We start from the raw sequence: 23,853 nt of genomic DNA, 5'->3' as shown, positions 1-23,853 counted from the left end.
CAGGAACTTCTCCGCCACACCAGTGTCTAACAGAGCCCCCTTCTTTCCTCCTCCTATTTAACATTGCACTGAAGGCTGTCACAGTTAAATGGCTGCATCTTAAGATATTCCCAGGAAGAGTGCCTGCTGGAGACAAGGCCAGGAAAGGCTCAAAGAAAAGCCCTTTATACATCTAGAAAAGTAAAGATCCAATGATACTAAAAGCTAATTTCATTCCCATAAAGCAGCGATGGGCTGAGCAATGGATCTCATTGCTCCTGGGAGGAAACAGTGCCACCTGCTGTACCGACACAAGTGCTCTCAGGCCCCGGGGCAGGATAAGTGCTGGGGTTTACAGACAGAGCTGCTGGAAGCAAAGCCCTCGCAGCCACTCCCTGGTGCAGCTTCTGCAAGTGGTCTTTGTGCTGCTCACCCTGCTCTGAAAGTAGGAAGCAGATACTTGGTGTGCTCAACTCCTGAGCCTTTAAGCAGCCACAATATTTAAGCAGCCACAATGCAGCGATTTTTTCCCCAACTCCCCTAACCCAAACACACAGCATAAATACAAAACGCTTCCCTGCCACGCCTGGTGGAAGCACTGCACATCCCTAGGGTCAAAGTACGAATGCAAAGTCCTGGTTTCTCTACCTGCATAACAGAGATAACAGCCACCCCGCTGCAGAAGGCTGAGAGCATCGTAAGGGCAAAGCCGTGAGGAGGTCCACCAGCCTGGACTACATGCGTGCCCTACTTTAAATATGACAGTATCCAAGACACATGCAACAGTGACAAAGCTTGAACAATTTCTGTTGGAAAAATAAACAGGGTTAACCAAAATCTGAAAATATCCGGATCCCAGTTTTCTGCTTTAACAATTAACAGCATGGAAAATAGGAAAATACCAACGCAGCTGCAAATTGAGGTGTCCAATGAGGGCAAGTTAATTGACCATAGTTTGCTGTCAGGAGACAGACTGCCTCTCCTAGGAAGGGAGAAACTGGGCACTGAGTGCACAGCTGCAGAAAGCCTGCTCACCACTGAGAGCTGCTGCCTCCTGTGCTGCATCTTGGTGTTCTTTACAGCTAAGTTTTGCCCACAGAATGAGCCTAAGCAAGGCAGAAAAGTTTTACTCTAAGAATTTTTGCTATTCCCTGATATTATGCAAAATATCAAGGAATCCAGTGATATTCAAAGCAGAAAGAGAGTGATCAATCCTCATACGTGCTAATAAAGTGTACTATTAAGAAACCACCCTATCATTTCTAAAAAAAAAAAGTTAAAAGAAACAAGATTGTCCTAGCCATCTGGCTAAAAGTAAACAGGAATCTTGACACTCTTTATTGCATTTTCTTGCTGTGCAAACCAGGCTCTTCCTTTAGTTGAAGCAATTGGCTAAATGAACAGGAAAGAAAACATGACCCAGGAAACAGCTGGGTTGCCAGGTGGTGCCTCTGTCACTTACAGGTTCTGAGCTTCTGCATCAGCAGCCTTAAAAGCATTAAGTGCTACAGGACTGCTTTTTCCTCTCCCAGCTAAACCTGAACATTTCTGCTAAGACACTTCACTGCACTTGAGATTGTCAGTCATAACTCCTATAAAATACCAGAGCTTTAAAACACATTTTGTTTGCACAGTGCACAATGGGTGTTATCTCTATGACAAAAAAAATACAAAGCCAAGGCTCTCAGCTCTGTCCTTAAACCTGTTGATTCCATTATTAACCCAGCTTTCATTTTCTCCTTAGTGTGGACTTTGACACTGTGCCCCAGAAGATTATTAGAATAAGGGCTGTGAGAGTCCTCTGGCAATTTTGCTCAGCTAAAACTCTAGTTTTATACAACTAAGCTACAGTTATACAACCAAAGTTCAACTAGCTTTAAAGAGTATATGTCACTGGTGTAGGAAGAGGCCAAATGGCACTTAAGTAATAGAGTCGGATAACTTAAACATCAAAAGGAACTGATGGCAGTAGTCACAGATGAAAATTAATCAAGATATTTAATACAGTGCAATCCATAGTAGTTTCTTAATTAAAATAATTGTGTGTATGTATCTGAATGGGTTATTATCACAGAAAAAGCAATAAACATTATAGTGCTATGTAGAAAAATGTACAACTGAAATTTAAATCTTCCCAACTTCCAAGATGCATTTGTCAACTGCAAATCATTATCACCAATTAAAATGGGAATAGTGACTACATTGCTGCGGTGACAAACACAAGGCTAGCCACACATCAGTAAAGGGATATAAACATAACTTGCAAAGAACTAAAAACCTAAAGCATTCCTGCACCTAAACACAATAAGAAGCCGATGGTGGCTTACAACTTTTCCTTTTTAAAATGCCTTACAAGACTTCTAAACACACTTAAACTGACTTAAAATTACAGAGTGTTTTTCAGCTTACGTCAATTTAATATGGCCCAAACTTTTGAAGATGAAGATCCAGCAGTGGCATTAGCACAGTCCAAAAGCCAAACGTTTGATTTTGCGAATACCTTTTTACAGAAATTCAACCGTACAAACTGCAGGCAATTCCTCCTGCTCCCCCTTCTTTCCTTCGTGCAGACCTCACTATGCAGAAAACAGCAGTGCAGTTCCCACTGCTTCAGGTTAAAATTAAAGGTAAAGACATTTTGCTTATGCTTTCTCCTCAACACAACATATTTGCACCCAGAATAGATAATCAAAGTCTTTTTCCAGCCATTTACTGCTGTGGTTACTGGGCTCCTGCCCAAGCTTCCAGCTGTTTCATGTCTTCATCCTCTTCTTCCTCTCTCTTCTTGGCTGCAAAATATTAAAAGAAAACCAGTAAGTTTGGAATTGAGAGACTTCCAACTTTTGTGTCTGAAGAGTCCAACTCTTGCGCTGAAGAGCTACCTAGCTCTAGGTCTGTGCTACTCCCCTCCTCGTGCCATGAGCACCAGGAGTTGGTTGGGTGCAGCTACTAGGAAGCATCGTGCTATCATTTCTGGTCCTTTCAGGGGAGCAAACCACGCTGTTTGTTATGATATAACATGATAAATCTGGTTTCTGCAATGAAAACAAATCAACTTAGCAAAACATTTTAACCAAGAAATAGCTACAATAACTTTGGAAAATACCCAAAAAAGATATTTCCTCAGACAGTGTTTCAGCTTCAAAATCACTCTGTTTCAAAAGGGAAAAAAAGAGTCAATTGATACTTAGAATGGCTTGCATCATCTTAATGAAACCTTTACGTAAGTGGGAACTGAGTCAGCTTTAAGTCAAACTCAAACACTATTACTTGTAAAGATTTGGAACTTGTTTTTCTAAATTAAGATCTTCCGGTCTCTGCTAAACAAAAACAGCTTTTGCCCATATTCTTTCAGACACCCATTTAGTTGGCAGGCAACAACAAAAAAAACTCGAATTCAGGCTGATTAAGTCAAAATCCAGACAGCTCCTGAAAACTGGAAAAGCAGGAAAGCTCACAATTGTTTTCCATCCAATGACTGAAAAGGAGGCAAGAGTCACCTCTGCTGCGGAATACACATTAAGCATGCCCCTGAGCTGGTAGGAAAAGCACTCCCTTTGGAAGTCTGGCCCATGGTGACCAAAAATACTTTTGATCACAGTCTGTATTAAGTCAATTTTAAGTGAAAAACAATGAATGAAAACAAAAGAACACAAAATGAAACAAACAACTACAGAAAAAATCCACCCAACACCATCCCCAGAATCCCAGGTTTTCCAAAACGCGGGACTCAGAGGGAGCTTTAAGTAAAAGGCGAGTAGCATGCCATTCAAAGAGTAATGGGATTCGAATTTCCATGAAAAATCAGCTTCACCAATCCCGTAAGACACTGTTTTATATTTACAGTTTTTACTATGAAAAACATTCATAATTTTTATGATTTATTATTTTATGAAGAGGTATGCCTACATAAGTGTTACATTAAGCTGTACAGCTGCTTCAACGTGTACAATTATAATGCCTCTGACTAGTCAGCAGTCATTACTAGCTAATATAATGCAGAAGGTATACTTAGTTGGTATGTTTTTAACGTCCATATCCAACCAACACTAAAAGAACAAATCCCATCAAAACAGCTATGAAATAAAAAGGTAGTGCCCACATTTATTTAAATTCTTCCTCCTGCTGTTGGATCTGAATTTGGATCGTCTCAGATTCCAGAAAGTTTGATGTAACACACTCCTTCCTCATCAACACTTACCAACAACTCTGCCTAGCAAAACAGAACTAGGAAAAAAGTGCAAAATCGATTACATTGAAACAAAAACAGAGCACGCAAGGAGCAAACTTCATAGCATGCCACCTGAAGCAGACCTTGTTGTTTGGCACTGTCTGCTGCTTCCCAAGTCTTTAATTGGCCTGGAAAGCAGCAAGATAATTACAGGTATGCTGACAACAAGCTGGGAATATTTTTTTTGTCCTCCAGCTTTTTGGACCTTTTTTCCCCTCCCTAAGTAAGCACACAAAACAGAGCTGCAAAGACTACAGCTTACTTGTAATGCCTTATGGCAGATTTAGCAAACTGGGTAGTAAAGCTTCACATCCCATTAACGCATGTCAAAGGTTTTCCCACTCAACTATAAGTCATGAGGTATCACTTCTAGTTCACAGAAAAATGATTAGTTCAGATTTAACAGCAGCTTTGAACTGTGTAAATACTAACACTTCTTGCCCATTCTCCATGTTACATCACCATACTAATTTTTGCTAGATATACATATTCTAAAACTGTCATGACCACAAGTCTGGTACAGTCTGGCTTGAATATGTGCAAATGTCAGACAGAGGAGGCAACCATGGACCCCAAATAGGAGACTGAGGATATACAAGTGAGTTCCTCTCAAAAGCCAGAAAAACTGGAATGACATTTAAAAAAAAACAGCAGCAAGGAAGCATGGTTCAGTGTGGATATAACCAGCCTGGGACTAATTCTAAGAGCTAGTTTGCTCTCAACTCCCTTCCTTTTATATCCATGGTCTGTTTGTCAATATTACTTCCCTGTTGGATCAGCAGCGACTGGTAGAAGGTTCCCACTGGCTTCTTTCTTCAACAACTTGACTCTACCCTGAGTGTCATCCACGCTGTAGATAAACTAGAAGTGCTAGAACAGATAACAACTGTTCCTGTGATAGTTATTGATTCCCATAGTTCTTGCGAAAGGCAGGTTAGCTCCTTGGAGAAACGTCACCAGATGTGATTTTGAACTCATGAAGCTGTTTCAAGCAACATGCCTGTGCTGCCTGCAGCTCGGATTCTCAAATCAGAGGAGCTAGAATTTAAGTGAGTGTACTTTACAACAACCCAAGATGTTTCTGGTCCATAAATACCTGGCTTTGATGGTATTGATATTGAGGGCACATTTGGTAGTGGTACTGTCTCGGGACCACTTATTTCCAGCAAGTTTTTGTCTAGTTCTTCTTGTTCTAGTTCCTCTAGTTCTGCCATAAGTTCATCCTAGTTTTATAAAGAAAGGAGAGAAATAAAGACACTTTTAGATCATATTTATTATCAAGCAGATTTAGCTGGTCATGTTATCACAGAAAATATCTTAAATGCACAGGATCAGAGCAATCTGAGGAGATGAGGAATCTGAATCTTTGTCTGAATTCCTGTATTGCTCTCTTGTAGTGAAGATGGTGGGGAAAGCAGTGAGAAGAGGAAGATAGTGCAAGTCCAAATGTTATCAGCATAAAGTCAGGTACACAACTGCTGTATGTACTGGTAGAAACAGCAAGTAACAAGTTCCAGGAGAGATTTTATATCCCAGTACTATAACTAGATACATGCAGCATGCAGATATTAAAAGATTTCATTTAAACAGAGGAAAATTCAAAGCATACCTCATCAAAATCTTCCCCAAATCCTACTGGCTTTGAGATGGCTGTTGAAATCTCATCTGCCAGCTCTTGCTGTTCTGCAATGTCTTGCATTAACTCATCTACTTTATCAATATCCCTGTAAAACAAAGGAAAGAGTAGGCAAATCAGGCACTTTCCCAATCAGCACTTAAGACCATATTTCCTGTTTTTTGTAGTAATGCCACACCATGGTGACACTTCACACGGTTCTTTCTCAAAAAATATTTTGCATGCAAGTCTAAGTTCTATCTTCCTACACCTCACACCCTGATCTCAAAACAAAATTATGCATTTTTTTTTCTACTTTTCCCAAGAAGCTTAGCTCACAGCAATTATACAGAGACCTTGTACGAAGAGGTTTTGGGTTGTATTTTGACATTATTATTAATTTGCTCTGTTCCCTAATCCAGCACTATTATATTACATCTAAAATATCTGCTTTTGGAACAACATTCCCATAATGCAGTTTACCTTTAATTACTGCTACATACACTAACTCCAAAGAAACTGCTACAAACACAAACTGCAAAGAAAGAAGTTTAACTCTCCCCTTGAGACTTAAAATTCTTGCTGTTGTGAGGTGGATCTGCAATGGTACACCCTCCCATTTGCTTCAAACTACACTGATGCTAGCCTTCTGTTGGACAAAGTACATTTGCCATTATTGGCTTCGCGTCATAGGAAGTGGTACCAAACTGAAAAAGTGTTGGTCCTTCATATTTTGGTCAATACACAAATATACCTAATATTTTAGTTTTATTTAAGTTATAGCCTTTTAAAAAGATTTTGCTACGCTCACTGTACCTTTAGTTATGAAAAACTTGGCATTTAGCAGACCAAGCAAACGCCGAACTAAAGATTGCTACAGGAAGAAAAAGAGGGGTGTAACTTACATGTTGTCGTGAGCAGCTTTCATAGCTTTAGCAGCAAGCCCCATATTCTTAAGCACTTCCGTGTTAGTGTTGGCATTTTCAAGGGCTTCCCTCTGAAATTCAATTGTGGATAACGTGCCATCAATCTGTGCAAGCTGCTTCTCATACCTCTTCTTACGCTTCAGGGCCTGAAGAGCAGCTAATCAACAGAAGGGAAAAAAAGTAGGATTTGTGAGATTTGTGCCCCAGACAGCCCCTCATGTTTCGTACCAGATGGTACGCAGTACAGAGCGATGTTTAACATCTTCTATTGTTTGTCTTACATTTACCTCCTTCAAAAAAATTGCTCAAACGTGGCCAAATGCGAGCTGCCCATCCATCCCCTGCCTCCAGGACACGAGCCAAGAAGCGACTCGAGGGCTCAGTATGGCCCAGCCAGCCATAACAAGACCACAAGGCAGAAGCCACGTTACAGCAAACAGCAGGCTTCACCCTGCAAGCTAGTCCGCTTGGGAACACCTCTGCTCGCTCACCCAAGCACATCACGGCACAGCTGCTGGTGCAGCAACCATCGCATGAGGTTATGCTGCTGCTGCCCCTGCCGGCCAGCTGAACTTCTGCGCAGCTGCTGGGAGAAGCAGCATATTTGTACATATAGAGAAGTAGCCCTATCTAAACAAACTGTGCATGGACTGGTCCAGCTCCTCCCGCAGCACTCAGCTCCTCCCAAGCAGGGCAGGCAGCAGTAGACGCTCCGCCAGGCACCCTGGCAGGCAGCAGCAGCCTGGTGCACACTCGATCCGAAGACACTCACGGCGACAACAAGCCGGATTTGCAAATGGCCTCACCTGGACTTGGTTAAATGTCTGGTAGGGGTTGCGTGGAGGCAAAACCTACCGAGCACTGTCACTGACGAACCAAGACCAAGTACAACAGTGGGAAACGAGAGATGACGACTTCCCTCTGAGGCACTGCTGCTCCCCCGACAAGCAGATTTCTTGCCCACGGTGTCATGGACTTTGTCGTATAATATACACCCACCCACTTTAAAAACTCAACTTGGACACAAACCGCTGTCATGACAGCCTTCCTCTCCGTTTCTTAACTTACAACACTATTTCAAACCTTTGCCTGTCCCCGTTACAATTCCCTCGCAGATATTTCGGAGAGCTGGGGGACTAAGGAGGAAGAAATCCCAGCAGCAGGCAGCTTCCCTTATCTCCCCTACTAGAGCCATGACAACTTTGTGACACGCTGAGTAAATTCCTGCAACAGAAGCAAAATAGCTTGGTTCCTCAGAGCAGATTAAGCCAGCAGACACCTCTTGTATTGTCAGATGCCATCTTGAGAAGCTTGACAGCCCTTCAAGGTAACATCCTAGCACCCAGAAGCTGTACACAGACCCCCAGCTCTGCAATTGGCCACGAATATACTGCTTTTGATTATTTTCAAATTACCCCAGTGTCCTGGAGGAATAAAAAAGTACTTTGGGCAGCTGCAGCTTAGACTGCCAAGCACACTTGGAGAAGACCACAGGCTGCCTTCGCAGACGTGATCACAAGGACAAACGAACATCACCTCGGCTGTTCCAGCACAAGCCATTTCGGTGGCTGCCACCCCAGCAATCAGTAAATCCCCCCCTACCCAAGAAGCGCTGGCAGCAGCAGTTGCCGTTTCCATTTGGCAGAAGCAGGGCAGGATGGGGTCTTCGCGTAACGCAAAGGCGAGCGTTTGTTGGGACACGACACAAACGTCACCTGAAACGTTCCAGCTTTATGCCAGGCATAAAGCGCAGAGCAACGCATTACTGGCGCTTTCAGTCTGGTTAATTCTGCACTAATTGTTTAATTAAGGATATACAAAGTTATCTTAGAAAGATAAAACTGTTAATAGGCTGTGTTTATACACTGACAGATGCCGGGAAAGCGTCAGACAGCAAAAGAACATTCTTTATTCAAGACTTTGTGCATTAAGGAGAATTATAGGCAAAACCAGGGGGTTTATAACCATTACGCAAACCCAAGCACTGTAATTTACGTACAGTTCCCCGCTGTAGCTTTCCCTGAGAATAGCCACAGTTTATCTACATTTCCTGCTTACGTATTCTTCAAGCAAGCCCTGAGACACCAAACACCGCAAGCATCATGGTGAAAGAGCACGTGGTCGGGGTTTATCAGGCGGTTGTGCAATCCTACCCCTCCCTCCACCCCGTGCACGCCAGCTCAGCGAACCAAAACTGCACTGCCCGGCCTTCGCTGCCTTCCTTCCGTCTGTGTCTGTCATTCCTTTCCTATGTAAGCAGGGGAGAAATTAACAGAGATCAAGGCTCCTGCTTTTGCAAAAACAAGCTACGTGCTCCTTAAACCTGCAGGGCCGAGCCCATGGGTCCGGGCTGCAGCCCCACCGCCCCCCAGCCCAGCGCCCAGGCTCGGCATGCCCCTGCTGCTCACCCCCCAGCACCAAGCCCAGCCGGGACCCGAGGTTTCTGTGCCCCCCTCTCTGCAGCGAGGACCCCTGGCAGGACCCACCTCCCCCTGGCCCGGATGCTCACCCAGACCTACTGGAAGACAAAGCGTTAGAAATCCCTCCATGTTCCAGCCACCTGCAGGGGGGTAAGGAGCAATACGCAGCCCTAGCTGGAGATGCAGGGCCACACGCAAAGCTTCGTGTCTGGGCAGCTCGGGATCGACATTTAGCACAACCCAAGGAGGGTCAGTGATCAATGAGTTTCTGCAACGACAAAAACCTCACACAACTGCAATTTCTTGCAGCTAAAAGCACCAAGGAACACGGAACAAGGTATTTAGTGCCTCAGATTAGACAATCACAGCTTCCTGCAACTGATTTTCATCCAGGTTCCCTTGCTTAACTATCCCAACGCATTGTGTTTATAAGTAGAAGATTTTATTAAGCTGAAAAAAAAAAACCCACCCAGTTAAGTTAGGTCACCCACATCACTTTCATCTTCCAAGTTTGGGCAATTTGAGTCCCACACACATCCCGCCAGCAAAAGGACACGTGCCTCTGGGGTCTCCTTTCTGCAAGCAGCAGCGCCGACCCCATTCTCTCCCCACGTCCCCTTCACAGACAAGTCTGGCTCTGCCCGGACCGCAGGCAAACCCTGCAGGCCACTAACTAATCATTTCTGCCATATAACAACAAGTAGTATCAATAAAAATGCATCTACTTTCAAGTGAAATACTTAAAATCATTTATTTATTTTTTTCAAGCTTGTTACAGTTAAGTTGGTTTTCCATCTCCCTCTTAGGACTGATTTCTTAATTTTCAGGTGTCTCTGGAGCTATAAATTGTCCACGTTGCTGTTACACTTCACGGAGCAGTGGTATCGGATGGAAGCGTACATCTCAGGGGGTGATTCTGGTTACATCTATAACTACTTTATCTCTGCTCTCCTATTTGTCGATTTCTGAAGACTGATGAGCAGCTCTGCTGCTTTTATCCTGCGAAACGGTCCTCACCATCTGCATAAATACCTACTGAAACCTTGCGCTACCAGAACAATACATTTTTATTAAATCTTCAATGAAGTCAAAGCTATAAATACTTCCTCTGAAAGGAACCGCATAAAATCTTTCTCCACAACATCCATTTTCAGAACTTGAAATAAATACGAAGACGAGCCAGTTGGCTACAGGACCGCCCTCTAGCACGACGGCGTTTCACACAAACACAAGGCACGGATGTGCCTTTGCAGTCGCGATGTAACACAGCCCAACTCTGCTCTTCACGAAGAGGCAGCCATGAAAGAGGAGACCTCAGGACCTGCACCTCTAATTATGCCTTTACTATTTCCAAGACAGCAATTAAATCGGCAGGCAACGTAATTCAATACCCACCTGTAATTGCTGTGGAACTGCCTCAGCAGGACCTGCAACCATCTATTAAGCCCAAACCCTTTATTCCCTGACCTAGCCAGAGATGCCTCGCTCACGACCCAGAACCTGTTGCTAGCACCCTGGCAGCATGTTTCTCTAGAAGGAGCTGATCTACGTTTTCCACGTGTGACAATTTCCTTACCCTAGAATAAAAAAAACTGTATGAGACTGCAAAATCATCAAACCAGCATCCCACAGCAGCTTCTGTGAAGTGCCTGAGATTCAGACACTCAAAGCAAATAGGATTAATGCTTTTCTCATCATGACTTTCACCAAACTGCGCGCTATGTGCTTCTTATGACAGTATCTGCCTTTGTGCAGGATGAAGCACAGACAGGCTATGATCTCAACCCATCAGCAGTTAGTTATTTAGCGGTGGGTCCACGCTGGATCGCGCAGCGTGGCTGAGATGCAGAAAGCAGCCCGGTGCTGCCGGGCTCTGCACTGAAACCTCACCAGCTCCTCGGCACAGGACACGCACGGAAGGACACCAGGCACGGGAAAGGGAAACACGGTGTCTGCTCAGAAAGCACGGAGCAGGCTGCATCATCACCCTGACAGCCTTCCCTCCGCAAGGAATCGCGTTCCACCGAAGTTGTTAGGTAACACCAGGTATTTCTCCTCCCAAAAAGCAGGAAGGCTTTGGATTGGGGTTAACTTGCTCTTGAATTAACCTATTTCTATATAAAAACAGCGGCACCACTTCAAAGCACTGGCTGTTTTAGGAGGGGATCTTTTGGCTTGCCTTTTTTTTTTCCGCCTCTCCTTTCTTTTTAGCTCAAGTCTCTTGCAGGAATCACAAAAGGACAGCGATTGCTGAACCACCAGAACAAACTGACAGATGACCAACTCAACCTGCTAAACAGCGTTGGATTCGATGCGTTGATGCAAGAAGCAAAAACTGGCGGTAGACTTAGAATTAACTATTAAAAAATAAAAATCCCAAGATCGATTGGTTATCTTCACTTAATAAATCAAAGCAAACCCCACAATAAAAAAATATTTGATGGTTATATGGAAAGTTAGTTTTCACAAGACAATAGCAAGAGCCCACTAACGCAGTATTTTAGGAAAACTTTACAACCCCCAGACTTCAAGGGGACAGTGTGTGCTCTGCCTTCTAACCCCAACACTTAAAATACCCTCCAAAACCTAACAGCAGATAACAAAACTTATCTGAATTTTAGTAAAGTTTTCAGCACTTTCCATAGGTAAGTACCCACTGGAGAAAAATCAGAAATGTATATTATTACAATTAAATCGGAAGGTAATACATTTACAGCCAACTGGGTGACTCCTGTTACCCATTAAGAGATGGTGAGCAAGCTCAAAGGGATCTTTTCCATATGGCAGTCTGACATATTCTTCACCTTTATTACCGGCTACAGCTGGGACATTGGACCCAATCTGCACTGATAAAGATTTAAACGGTCAGAGCTCTGGGTGAAAACTGCTGGCAATTCCCTGAACAGAAAAGCACGTACAAAAGTAAATTTGAAGAAAATTTTACAGCCTTCTTAGGAAGTCAAACTTTTTGACACACAAAAATGCACGCCTTCTTTCCTTTTTAGTCTTCAGTTGCTGAACTGCAAAATATTAGTTTATTTTTTGTGCTTTTTTGTTACTTTTAAATTTCCTACCTACTTGAATTTCTGTGGTAGCCCCCCCACAGAAGTCCAGCAGCAGTTTTATGCTATTTGACCACAGGGAGCAAAAAGAAGGCACAGCAGCGCCCAGCACTCCAACACAACTGATAAGCAGGAGCTCATGTTATGGCTTTCAGCCACTCCTCTGTCCGATAAATGAACACTCACAAGCGAAAAGGGCAGAGTCATTTTACCAGACTATCCTCCTCTGTCCGGGCTTACAAGTCTGAAAGAGCATAACAGTTCACCCAAATAATTTCACTTTGTTCTCAAAAAAATGCTATCGGGAAGAATTTTATGTAATTTTTAAGATATTTCAACCTGTATGCAAACAATTATTAACAGATCCATCATAAGTCTAAGATCTCCCTCATAATATTTACAACAGTTTGGTAGTGAAATAGGAAGAAGGTTCAGAGTGATCAGAGTTAGCAGGATAATAAAAATACATTTTTTGCTAAGTAATACTGCATTCAGAGAAAAAAACTGGCTCGAAACATCAGTAAGTCCATCAAAAATCAACAGCCCTGCTGCAAGTACGTCCTGCTTGTACACTTGCAGGACAAGCAGTGTTGATGGGGTTCTTACGCCCACAGCAATCCCATTGAATAAATGCTTTTAAATATCGTTAGTAACAAAATACAGACTGGTTTATAAAGAAACAAGGAAGAACTCAAGACTTCTTTTTCCAAATACTTGGAACTCCAGGCTCTGCTGGCAAAAACATGTCTCAACTTGAGGAGAGCAGGACCGGGTGCTTCAAAGAGCACTGCTAACAGTGGCAAAAAACACTCGGGAGTTTCACTGAGTTCCAAACCAGGCTTCTACGGAGGTCCAGGCATTGTGAAACTGGGGAATTTGTCCTGACTGACAGCTCACAAGGTGCACGCTCACTGCCTGTCCACCTCCCACCTGTAACTGGAAGAAATGGCACAACGATCTGTTAGAGTTACACCAGACACCTAAAATAGAAGCAGAGGAAGACGGATTAATAGCTCTGATTGCTGCAGCTGGAGTGGGGGTAATCTCATGTCCAATTCTTAAGTTCTCTGGCAAATGAAAGAAGAAATGGCAGAACCAGAGATACCATCAGAAAATATCACCAGCCATATTCATATGCAACAAAAACGTTCCACAGCAGCCTCAAAAATCATGTATCCTGTATCAGCCGTGCCATGCCAAAATAAATACTGTGAGGTAACAGCAGAGAGGCTTCCCAAAAGGGTCTCTTGGCCCCTCTCACAGAAAGCCCAGACACCAGAGGTGATGGAGCCACTTCACGGCGGGTGCCCTCCTGCACGTTGTATCGTCAGCCTGTCTATAATTTACTCAACAGAAGAAGCATCATTATTTTTGCTGCGTCTGAAAATGTGGTTCCATCTTCCTGCTGCTTGCCTAGGCAGAAAATATAATCATCAACAACATCCTCGTTGCCCTTGAAATGGGATAAACAAGAGGCACCACAAAGCGTAACAAGTAAATTGCTGCCTGGCTTGCAGCGGCTTCACCTTAGACAGTGACTGTTAATCTCTCACTCTGCTGAGGATTAGCAAACAGCTCACAGTGTCTCACAAAAATCCCACAAAGATCTAATTTAAAGCAATTCAGAAAAAAACCTCCAATGCTACAAGCACACAAACAGCTCGATGTAAATCCAGCAATGACAAATCCCACCGCACTTACCAAAATTCCTTCATACCTCTGAGCTCAGCCTTGAATAACCGCACCGCCTCTGAGGCCTGCGAGCTCAGAAACGCTGAAGAACACTCGTAGGGGCTCGCACCCAGCAGAAAAGACTCGTTAGCAGAAAAGCACCCAGGCAGCACCTTGCCACAACCAACCCGCAGCACGTCCCAAGGAAGCTCTGAGAGCAGCCGGGGCTCGCACCGTGCAGCAGCTGGCAACTCAGTTCTCTGCTCAGGGACCCAGAGGTCAGATCTTTTGCAGGGCCCTTCTAAAACCTTTTGGGCTGTTTCCAAAACCCCTGGTCCAGATACAACAGCTAGAGAGCACCCTTGTCCTTCACACTTCTGCCTGGGCTTTTTTTTGGCGCAGGTACCGGTGCTGGAAATATCTCCTGCCCTTCATCTGCTCCAACAGAGCCTCGTGCCTGTCCTGCGCACTAGTGACGCTTCTCCACCTGAGAAGGAACACGAGGCCTTTCAGTGACACTAACAACACACCAGCCTCGGACAAGGGACTGCAGAGGAAGCAAGCACGGCCAGCAACCAGCACGTAAGCCTGTTCCTAACTGGTTGCCCATTAATCCCCTGCCTACATTCAGCACAAAACGTCGGAGGTCAGAGAAGACAGTTTTGATTTTAAGCATCACGGTGTGAAAGTGGATGGGAGAAAGGCACTGAAGCATGGTTAAAGATAAATTCACATCAACTCCAAGGCTAACGCAGGGCAAAGCAGCAGGATTTCGTTCCCAGGGAAGATCACCTACTGAGATCTGTGATGTCCGGAGGATATACGCAGGCCTAAAAGTCACTTTTTGCTGGATGCTTGAAGCCATCATCACACATTTCCCCCACTACCAGGGCTTAATACCTCCAGCAGAGCTCCCAGAAAGCAGCCACCAGGGCTGGCAGCAGGCTCCTGTGCCCCTCCTGGAGAGGAGGCGGTGGTTTTGCCCGGGAAGAAACTGGGGTTCTGTCTTTTTTCTCCATTTATCTTTTTGTGTCTGTCTACTAAGCATCTATTAGTTCCCAAACCCTCTGCTCAAAGGACGGCAATGTTTCCTAGCTCAAAGATTAAGCGACTGATTAAAACTACTTGAATAAAGCAGCTCAACCCAGACAGAGAATAAAAGAAGGCTTCTGTCCTCTCTGAATTTAAAACAAGATTACAACTTCCTCTTGAAGAAAGTAGTGCAAGAGCATTTAGGCCGTTGTGCGAGAGATTGAACTACACAATACGGATTCACCGTTGAAAAATGTGTAAATAGTCAAGGGGGAAGCGATCAAGAAGAAAGCACCCCTGCACACCAGCACCACAAGCTCTGCTACGTGCAGTACCAAGCAGAGCAGTACCAACCAACTTCCCTGCCCGAGCAGCACCCGCAGCACCACAGCAGCAGCCACCTCCGTAACACGCCGGGACCGGCCCCGTGGCTCCGCACCCCACAGCTGGGGTGGAAGGAGCCGTACTTGAACCCTAACACATCTCCTCATCGTGCTTCCTTATACAAGTGAGTCAGAAATAGCCAGTTTTATGAGCGCAGAAAGTGTGCTTCTGAAGGTCACAACCCATGATCGCAACATGATTTACTGCCGAAGCGGTGAGTAAGCCACTCAGGCTGAAAATTGCAGACCGAAGCACGCTGCACTCGTGGGGCCAGAGCTGGCGAGACGAGGAACTTCCTCCTGGGCCCAACCTTGTGCAGGAAGCAGAGGTTAACAGTCCAGGACGAAAGAAACCCTTCGAAGCTGATTTCTTTGCCCCTTGAACACCAAGACAGCAATCCTCTGGTCAATAATCCTCACTGAGATAATCTCTAGGCGAGCCGTCCTGGACACTTCTGTCTTTTTCCCTGAGGCCACTGGGGTAAATGATCCTCTCTTACCCTTTCAAAGCGCCCACCAACATTGCTTGCTGCTAAACATCTGCACCCTACTTCACATCAGTTTGATACTTATACACACTCAGAGACATTATTCAGAATTCAACAAATGTTGAAGGTTTTTGGACGAAAAAAGTATGCTCCTTAAGGGCTCTTTGGGATCCTTACAGACTGCAAATGCTCGTTGTGAGTTTTCTTCTTTATTTTGTGACTGCTGAAGGATGCCTAGTTAAAGAGAATCCCAGTGAAAAAACTACTGTCTTCCCCTGAGTCTCCTTCCCAGAAACACATCAGAGGGGTTCAGCTTTACAAGAACAGAAGTAGCTCTTCTTAAACATCTCAACATGTTCTTTTTTGACAGGAAAAAAGAATCCTTAAGTTTAAGCAATAGTTTTGAGACTAAAGACACAAAATTCAGGAGATCCTACCTTTAAGTGGCTCATTTGGAGACTTGTTCTTCTCGGGGCATGAAGTAAGTTACTGGCTGGGTAATCTGTCACCCTTTTTCCAGCTCTGTGTAGTTCCCACTACAGTGTCGCCAAGCTGAAGAATTTCATCGAGGCTGTCACAATATTTAGCACTTCCCTCAACATCTTGTCTGGTGAAGTTATGCTATTTTGAGATGTGAAAATTTTAACTTTTTTTCACAAATTTTCCAATTCCAACACCGATGATGGGAAGGGGAAAAAGTTGGGGAAACCCCAAAATTATAAAGCAAATAAATTGAACCATATTTATTTTTCAAAATACCTCGTACTTCCTGACTCAACCTCTGAACACTTCACTGGCAAGGCCGCAGCCCGCCTCGGAGCCAGAGCTTCATTTCATTTCTAATGACAAACCCGTACAGGCTCCAGCTCCAAAAGGTGTTTGCCAACCCGCATCGTTATTACAGCCCTCGCAGGTCAAAGAATGGTTCGGGTGGGAAGGGACCTCAAAGCCCACCCAGGGCCACCCCCTGCCCCCAGCCCAGGCTGCCCCCAGCCCCACCCAGCCTGGCCTTGGGCACCCCCAGGGATGGGGCACCCCCAGCTCCCGGGGCAGCCTGGGCAGGGCCTCGCCGCCCTCAGCGGGAAGGATTTCCTCCTTACATCTAACCTGAGCCTGCCCTCTTCTAGTTTAACGCCACCCCCCCCCCCCCCCCCCGTCCTGTCCCTACCCCCTGGCAGGGACCCTCCCCTCTCTCCTGCAGCCCCTCAGGCCCGGGCAGGCGCTGGGAGCTCTCCCGGGGGCTTCTCCTCCGAGCTGCGGCAACCATCACCACAGGACCGCAGCACAGAGAAGGCAGCAGTCGTGGAAGCCCGTACCGAGCCCTCAGTCACTGCACACAGGGACAAAACACGCAAGTCAGCGTGTGCAAAAACGGGTGCCTACCCTGGTTCTTGGGACAGCACCAACACAAACTGCCACAGCTGACTGCCAGCCAGTTCAGAGTTAAAAGACAACATCTGCCAGTGTAATGGTTATATTATATCACGTCAGTGCTCCGGTTATATTAGCCCCTATAAAAGGAGCACTGGAAAGGCCTCATATAACTGATGAGCCCGCAGGAAGCCATAGCAGGCTCTTCCCAACCGGATTTCCAACTGTGAGGCCATTTGGGGCAGAACTGTCACTGCCTTGGTCCCAGCCAGGCACTGAGCTTCACCGACAGGGATCTCCAGCTCTGCCCGTGCCCTTCCCAGCAGCAGCCAGGTGTTTCGCCACCCCGGTACCACCGGCAAGGTCTGCGATGCCCCAGCCTCCTGGCCCGGGCCCAGCATGGCGCTGCGAGCAGACCTGCCCTGCACCTGCCAACGGCCTCACCCACCTGCAGAGGCAGCTCTGCCAGCACGGCCACCGGCAGCACCTCCGTGGGGCCGTCACGTGTCCGAGGGGACGGCCGGGCTCTCCCCGTGTCTGACACGAGCGTTTTTAGCATCCTCCAACTGCACGCTGTCCGTTTCGGGCACCTTGCGCCACAAGTTCCGCTTCGCCGGGTACCTGGCTGTGAATCCACAGAGAGCGCGCTGAAGTCCCCACGCTGCTCCAACTTTTAGTTTTGCAAAATGGTGCATTTTTGGGTGTCACGAGTAAACGGGGAAGTTTCGCTTTACACCCCGCTCCTGCCAGACACACACTCGCAGCGCCTCGCTGCCTGCAGGCCAGGCCACGTCCTCCCCGCTCACACCACACGCCGTGCCAAGGCTCCGGGCGAGCGGCGCGCACTGCCCCGGTACAACAGAAAGGGCAGCGTTAACAACTCCACGTTTTTTTTCCAAAACAGATAAGGATTTCACTGGGGAGAGCGAAAATCCGTCCAAATCCTGGCAGCGGCCTTCCAGCCGGCAGCGTACGGCACGGCGTGCTACTGCTTCCAGCACCCAGCAGCGACGCAGAGGAAGGAGAGGCTGGAAAGCAATCCCTGCTCGACACGAAGCACAGCCGCGTCCTTTGCCATCGCCGCAGGCCTGAAAGCTCCGAAGGCCTGAAAGCTGCGAGCCACCGGAGGCCTGGAGGGAACAAGTGCCAAGCCCGAAATCCCAGCACAACCCCTGCCAGCGAGAACCAAGCTGGCAGCTTGCTGAACGAGTCCGAGTGAGCGAAGGAGGGTTAAACCACACCAGCACTCCGCATCAGCTGCAAATCGCGGCTCAGAACCAGAACTAGGAGCCCTTCAGCAGGCTTTACTAACAAGAGCTGAGGCTTACCGGGGTACCGGAATCCAGCACGTGATACTGGGATAGAAAAAGCAATAAAAAAGCAATAAAAGCAAAGTCAGTGGCTGCGAACACACCGGGCTTCCCCTCTGACAGGGCACGGCACAGACCAGGGGAAGGATGGATTGCAGCAAGGCGTTACCAAATTGCATCTGGCAGAACTGCAGGGCTGGGGGGTTATTTGTGCAGCTTTTCAAAGTTTTTTAAAAGGTGTTTTGAATCCTCCCATCCCTCCCCAGTTGTTCTATACTACAGCAACTGGACTCCAAAAGTCTCTTCCACAGGCACAGGACAGAACGGCGGACTACAAGCTTCCTGTTGCTTTGAAACACCTCCTTAAAACCAGAGTAACCAGCGCGATTCGCCCAAGCCAGGCGCTTAACACTCAACCCATTCATCTTCAGGAGAGACGAAGGACTGAGCCAGCATCGCTATCGACGCTCTTACACTGAAACCACACTTTCCAGTTAAGCACCTGGAACTGAAAGGTGCTTTCGGAACCAGACGGTGACTGCAGACACAGACAAGCGCCTTGTTACCAGGAGGGCTGGACGGTAGTTGCTACAGGATTTCTGCTTCCCTGCATCAGCAGCTTATGATTTATGACAGCAAAACCAGGTTCGTGACACTTGACTCTGGGAGCAGAGGTCACTTCTCCTGCCAGACATCACGGAGGACCTTACAAGCACGTTTGCGAGCGATCCCAAGCGAGACCCTTACGCACGGGCTGCTGATCCCGAGGCTGCAGCTTTCTCTTCCCTGAACTCCAGGTGATTTGGACACTTTGAGCCACTCAGACACCTACACAAAAGCATCCCCGCCATCACGCAGGCGTGCTTCCACGTTTCAGCGGATGACCAGCCGCCCCCAGCTGGGAGACCCACGTCCCGCTCGGGTTTCACCACGATTACAACACCGGGGCTGGCCCCGCACAGGACGAGGAGGCAGAACCGCCCTCCTCCTTCCAGCCGCGCTCCTCACCGCGGGGCCAGCCCCAGCGCTTGTTTCCGTGCCGGAGAGCAGAAAACAGGGTTGGCGGGCGTTTGGTTTGTGCTTTGGGGAGTTCGCTTCTGGCTGCAGCAGCCACTGACCCAACTCACGCGCTGCCCACGCAGCCGCTCACGTCAGCGCAGGGAGCGGCGGTGGAAGCAGACGCTGCCCCTCCTGGTTTGGGGACCAGCCGACGCCAGCCGCGGTGCTCCGGGCAGCCCTGCTGAGCTCCGGACAGACGGACACGGCAGACCGACGGATGGACAGGCAGAGAAGGGTGGGAGCGGCCAGCTGAGCTGACCTGCCTGCGGCAGCAGCAGGGTCCGCTGAAAGATGACGGGGGGAGCCATAACGCCTTGACTCTCGGCTTCAGCTCACGCCCAGCTGTCTTGTTTGGCTTTCTTTTTTTGGTGTGAGACGGAAAATAGGAGTGTTGTCTTTCCAGGAAAAGCCTGGATTACACAGCTGGTATTTAGCTGCGGTTTTGCATCCGTTTTGTACTTGGTCACCAGTGCCGAAAAAAAACAGCGCTGTGTTTATTTACAGAGAAGGAGGCACTCTGACTAGCTGGCAGAAATCCGAGTTGACAGAAAACCCATAAAATGTCAGTCTCCTGCTAACACCTGAATATATCTACTGCACATTAGCTTGGTGTCAGCTTCTCCCTCTTTCCAGTATTTGGGGACCTTGCGCTCACTAACGAAAAGGTAAAATCCAGGGGCAGGCAGGAGCGTGACTGCACTGATTTACTCCGCATCTAACCCCTGGTGGGCTGCTCATAGAAGTGGCACCCAGCAGGGCATCAGGGCTCTCTCCCCGCTGTAAACTTCACGCTGAGACAACTTCACCTTGGGGTTTCCATCAGAAAGGGCAGCGAAAAGACGCCGGCTGAAGCACGACGCCCACAGAGGTCAGGGATAAGGAACGAACGCACTTTCTGTACGCGCTATTCCCTCTGCAGCCTGGCTTCCCGAGCTAGCCCGGTGGTGGCCAAAGGCGTAGAGCTGGGGCAGGGGTGATGAAGATCAGCCCGAGCTATCCTGACTTGATGCAACACCACCACAAACACCACCTGGAGCGGGATAAAAGGATGCCAAGGATGCAGCAACTGCACGGCACTTCCGAACCGCTGGGCACGCATCTTTGGTTAACGCAGCTTACTTTCAGGACAGATGCAGTACCTGGTAAGGTGAGGGCTGGCTGCTGTTCAAATCACACTCAGTGCTGCTACTTACATTCACTGAGAGGAGTAAGCCCACTGCTCGTGAGCTAGAGCAAAAGCGCTGAAGAGTCTCTTGAGAAAAAAAGGTGAACACCCAAACTCACGCCGTTTGCAAAAGAACAGGCTGGACACTTACAGGAGATAACAAAACAAAACACAGGCCTAACCCAGGTCCTTCCCAGAAGACAGAACACTCACTTGCATCTTTTCATCCTGTTCTAAGGATGACCAACCTTCTCCCTGGCAGTTTTCCACCCCATGGACAACAAATGGTAACCACGCGAAAGCTGTAGCTGCTGCTCTCCCTAACACGCACCAAAAACAGCATCGATGCCTTCGCGTCGACCTGACCCTAGCAGATTGTTGCCTTCCCCCGCTCCAGGAGCTACTTGGGTCCTAGGGAGCAATAGGAAGGAATTGGTAGAGCAAAAAGAAAAAAATGCTGCCTGTTAAAATCCCAGCGCTCGAGTCCCTTCCGAAGGCACAGCGATCATAAAACTGCCACAGCCGTGCAGCCAGAAAAGAAAGACCATAAAAAAAAAAACCACTTCCTAACACAAGTTGAAAGCCTCCCGTGCCAAGAAGCAAAGCACCCTAAGGGCACGCTGAGGATATTTATACCAGCTGGTTACTCGTTTTAACTTCAGAATTTCACGAGGAGCTGTCTGGTTGCACAGCCTAGACACCCTCCATGCCGATGATGAAAAACACACACACAAAACAAGTCCTTAAATTAATAAAAGCCCTGCGTGCGCTTGGGGCAGGCACAAGGGCCATTTCTGTGCTTCCCTCTGACTCCAGGGGTGCTGAAGGCGCTGGTGAATGAGCCTTTAGAAACCGCGCGCGCCTGGCAGCCGAACAAGGGCTCGGTGTGCCGGCAGCACAGAGCGGCTCCTGCCGTGACACCGAGGGTGCAGGACGTGCATCTTCCCCCCAGGAACACGGAAACATCGCTCCGCGTTCCCCAGAGCACCTTGATCTCCCCGTGAAGCTCCCTCCCCACTGCTGCAGACTCAGATTCTCCTGCCTGCTTTACCACAGCAGCTTCTGCTAACAACATCGAAACCTCCCGGCCGTGCATCTTGCTAAAGAGGGGGGACATATAAATACCCCCGGAGGGAAAGCCAGGAGTCTCGGTGAGGAACGAAAGCTCTAAGGATTTTTAGAGTTGGGTCTTTTAAAAGTTCAGATCCAATAAAGAGCCAATCCTTAAAAACCATCCCTAATAAATTAGGGGTCATTTGGTGTTGCTTAAAACGTCTCCATTAGATCAAAACATTTCCATTAAAAAGCAGACTTTCATAAATAAAACCAATTTGTTTTTGTTTTCCCCAAGTTACAAATTTAAGTGACTTTGCATCAAAGTCACAATTTCTGGATTATAAAACAGCCTGAAGTCAGAGAGGGACAAATCCAAACAGCCGCGTAACAAAAAAGAAACACGCACAGGGAATTTGTTCCAGCTAAACTGATGACTGACACCTCAAACTGTGCAGAAACGAACAACGTGTCCCGAGGAGAGCTCACTTCCCAGCAAGCCAGCAGATACCCACTGCCTTTCCCAGCAGCCCAGTATTAACACTGGTCTCTTGGCTTCAGAGAGGAGAAAAGAAAGGAAAGTTTCCTTGGGGGGGGGGGGGGGGGGGGGGGGGGATATTTTGGCGTTCCACCAGAAAACCATCCTCAGCCCTTCTCATTTTCACAGCTCCCTAATTACTCATCGGGATCCTGTTCTGCTTGGAGACCGCAATTAGTCTGACCCAGAATCCTGCAGCGCACGGGCAGGTTCTTCTCCCTCCTGCGCCTCCAAGGAAAGGCGATGCCTCCACTGCCCGGCGCTGCAGCCCACAGCACAGAGAGGCGTGGGGAGAGGCCTCACGGAGCCCAGAACCCACAGGTTTGGGTGGGAAGGGACCTTAAGGCCCACCCAGGGCCACCCCCTGCCCCCAGCCCAGGCTGCCCCCAGCCCCACCCAGCCTGGCCTTGGGCACCCCCAGGGATGGGGCACCCCCAGCTCCCGGGGCAGCCTGGGCAGGGCCTCGCCGCCCTCAGCGGGAAGGATTTCCTCCTTACATCTAACCTGAGCCTGCCCTCTTCTAGTTTAACGCCACCCCCCCCGTCCCGTCCCAAGCCGTAGCAGGCAAAGAAGAGGAGCAGCGGAAGAGGATCGGTAACAGGTGCCAGAACCGCGGCACAGGCGGGCTGTAGCGATGGGTCTTGGAGTTCTGCCTTTAAGCTTGTTACCGAAGCGGGCCAAAAAAATACAGGAGAAACTCAAACCTTACTGCGGCTGCTGCAGTGAGTTACGATCGGGGTTGGAAGCCGATTTGTTGGGTGGGTGGAGCTGCTCCCAAGGGAGCCTCCTGAGGGAGGGCTCGGCCGAGCCCCGTCCCTGCCACCGGCCCCCAGCCTCGCCCCAGCGCAGCCGCGGCCCCGGTGCCACAGCCGAGCTCCGAGGCGGCTCCAGACGCTGAGATCCAGCCCCACGGCAGCAGACCCAAACCCGTTCAACCCAAATCCGCGATTTTTTTAAGAAAAACAAACAACCCCAGGCGGCCACACGAGGCCCGGCGCCACCCCCACCCCCCCGCCCCGGTCCCTCACCGCGCTTGTTCTTGGTGCCGTGCTTGCGGGCGGCCGCCAGCTCCTGCTCGATCTTCTTCTCGAGGAACTCCTGCTTCTTGCTCAGCATCTCCTCCGTGTCGCGGAGCCGCTGGATGGCCTCCTGCGGGGACGGGCCCTTCCCGCCGCCCTTCCCGCCGGCCCCCGCCCCGAACAGCTTCCCCAGGAGCCCCGACATGGCTGCGCCGGCACGGGTCGGGTCCTGCCGCGCTCGGCGCTCCCCTCGGCCTCGTCCTCCTCCTGCCGCCTCCTCCTGCCGCCGCCGCCCGGGCCGCTCCTGCTGCCGCTGCCGCCGCCCCGCCCCGGCTCGCCGCCCCCCCGCCGCATACAGCTCCCGGCGTGCCCCGCGGCGCAGCGCCGCGCCGACGAGCGGCGGCCGCGCGAGGGGCGCGCTGGGAAATGGAGTCCCGGCGGGGGCGGGGCCGGGCACGAGGCACGCCGGGAAAGGCGGGGAGGAGCAGGCTGCCGGGAGGAACCGGGAAGCGGCCACAGACGGCGGGTGAC

At 48.5% G+C, this 23,853-nt stretch overlaps 1 protein-coding gene across 1 annotated transcript; it reads right to left on the bottom strand.

Moving 5' to 3' along the window:
* Window positions 1-1,958: 1,958 nt before the first annotated feature.
* CHMP4B (charged multivesicular body protein 4B) lies at window positions 1,959-23,654 on the bottom strand. Its single transcript, XM_040575897.1, has 5 exons — window positions 23,332-23,654; window positions 6,731-6,908; window positions 5,820-5,934; window positions 5,307-5,433; window positions 1,959-2,768 (listed from the first exon to the last, which is right to left on the bottom strand). The coding sequence occupies exons 1-5, from the start codon at window positions 23,525-23,527 to the stop codon at window positions 2,701-2,703; spliced, it is 684 nt and encodes a 227-aa protein (XP_040431831.1). The 5' UTR covers window positions 23,528-23,654; the 3' UTR covers window positions 1,959-2,700.
* Between the last annotated feature and the right edge of the window lie 199 nt (window positions 23,655-23,853).

This window comes from Cygnus olor, chromosome 16, assembly GCF_009769625.2.
Source record: "Cygnus olor isolate bCygOlo1 chromosome 16, bCygOlo1.pri.v2, whole genome shotgun sequence".
NCBI classification, from domain to species: domain Eukaryota; kingdom Metazoa; phylum Chordata; class Aves; order Anseriformes; family Anatidae; genus Cygnus; species Cygnus olor.
Note: the sequence above shows the minus strand (reverse complement) of the source record. Positions and strands in the feature narration are given on the sequence as shown.

Bases quoted from the DNA above. Each gene is read 5' to 3' on its own strand.
- CHMP4B (XM_040575897.1), bottom strand. From the start codon at position 23,527: ATGTCGGGGCTCCTGGGGAAGCTGTTCGGGGCGGGGGCCGGCGGGAAG. The intron at 6,909-23,331 runs GTGAGGGACCGG...TCTGTTGATTAG, and splicing joins CGGCACCAAGAACAAGCGCG to CTGCTCTTCAGGCCCTGAAG. The intron at 2,769-5,306 runs GTATTTATGGAC...AATATTTTGCAG, and splicing joins ATCAATACCATCAAAGCCAG to CCAAGAAGAGAGAGGAAGAA.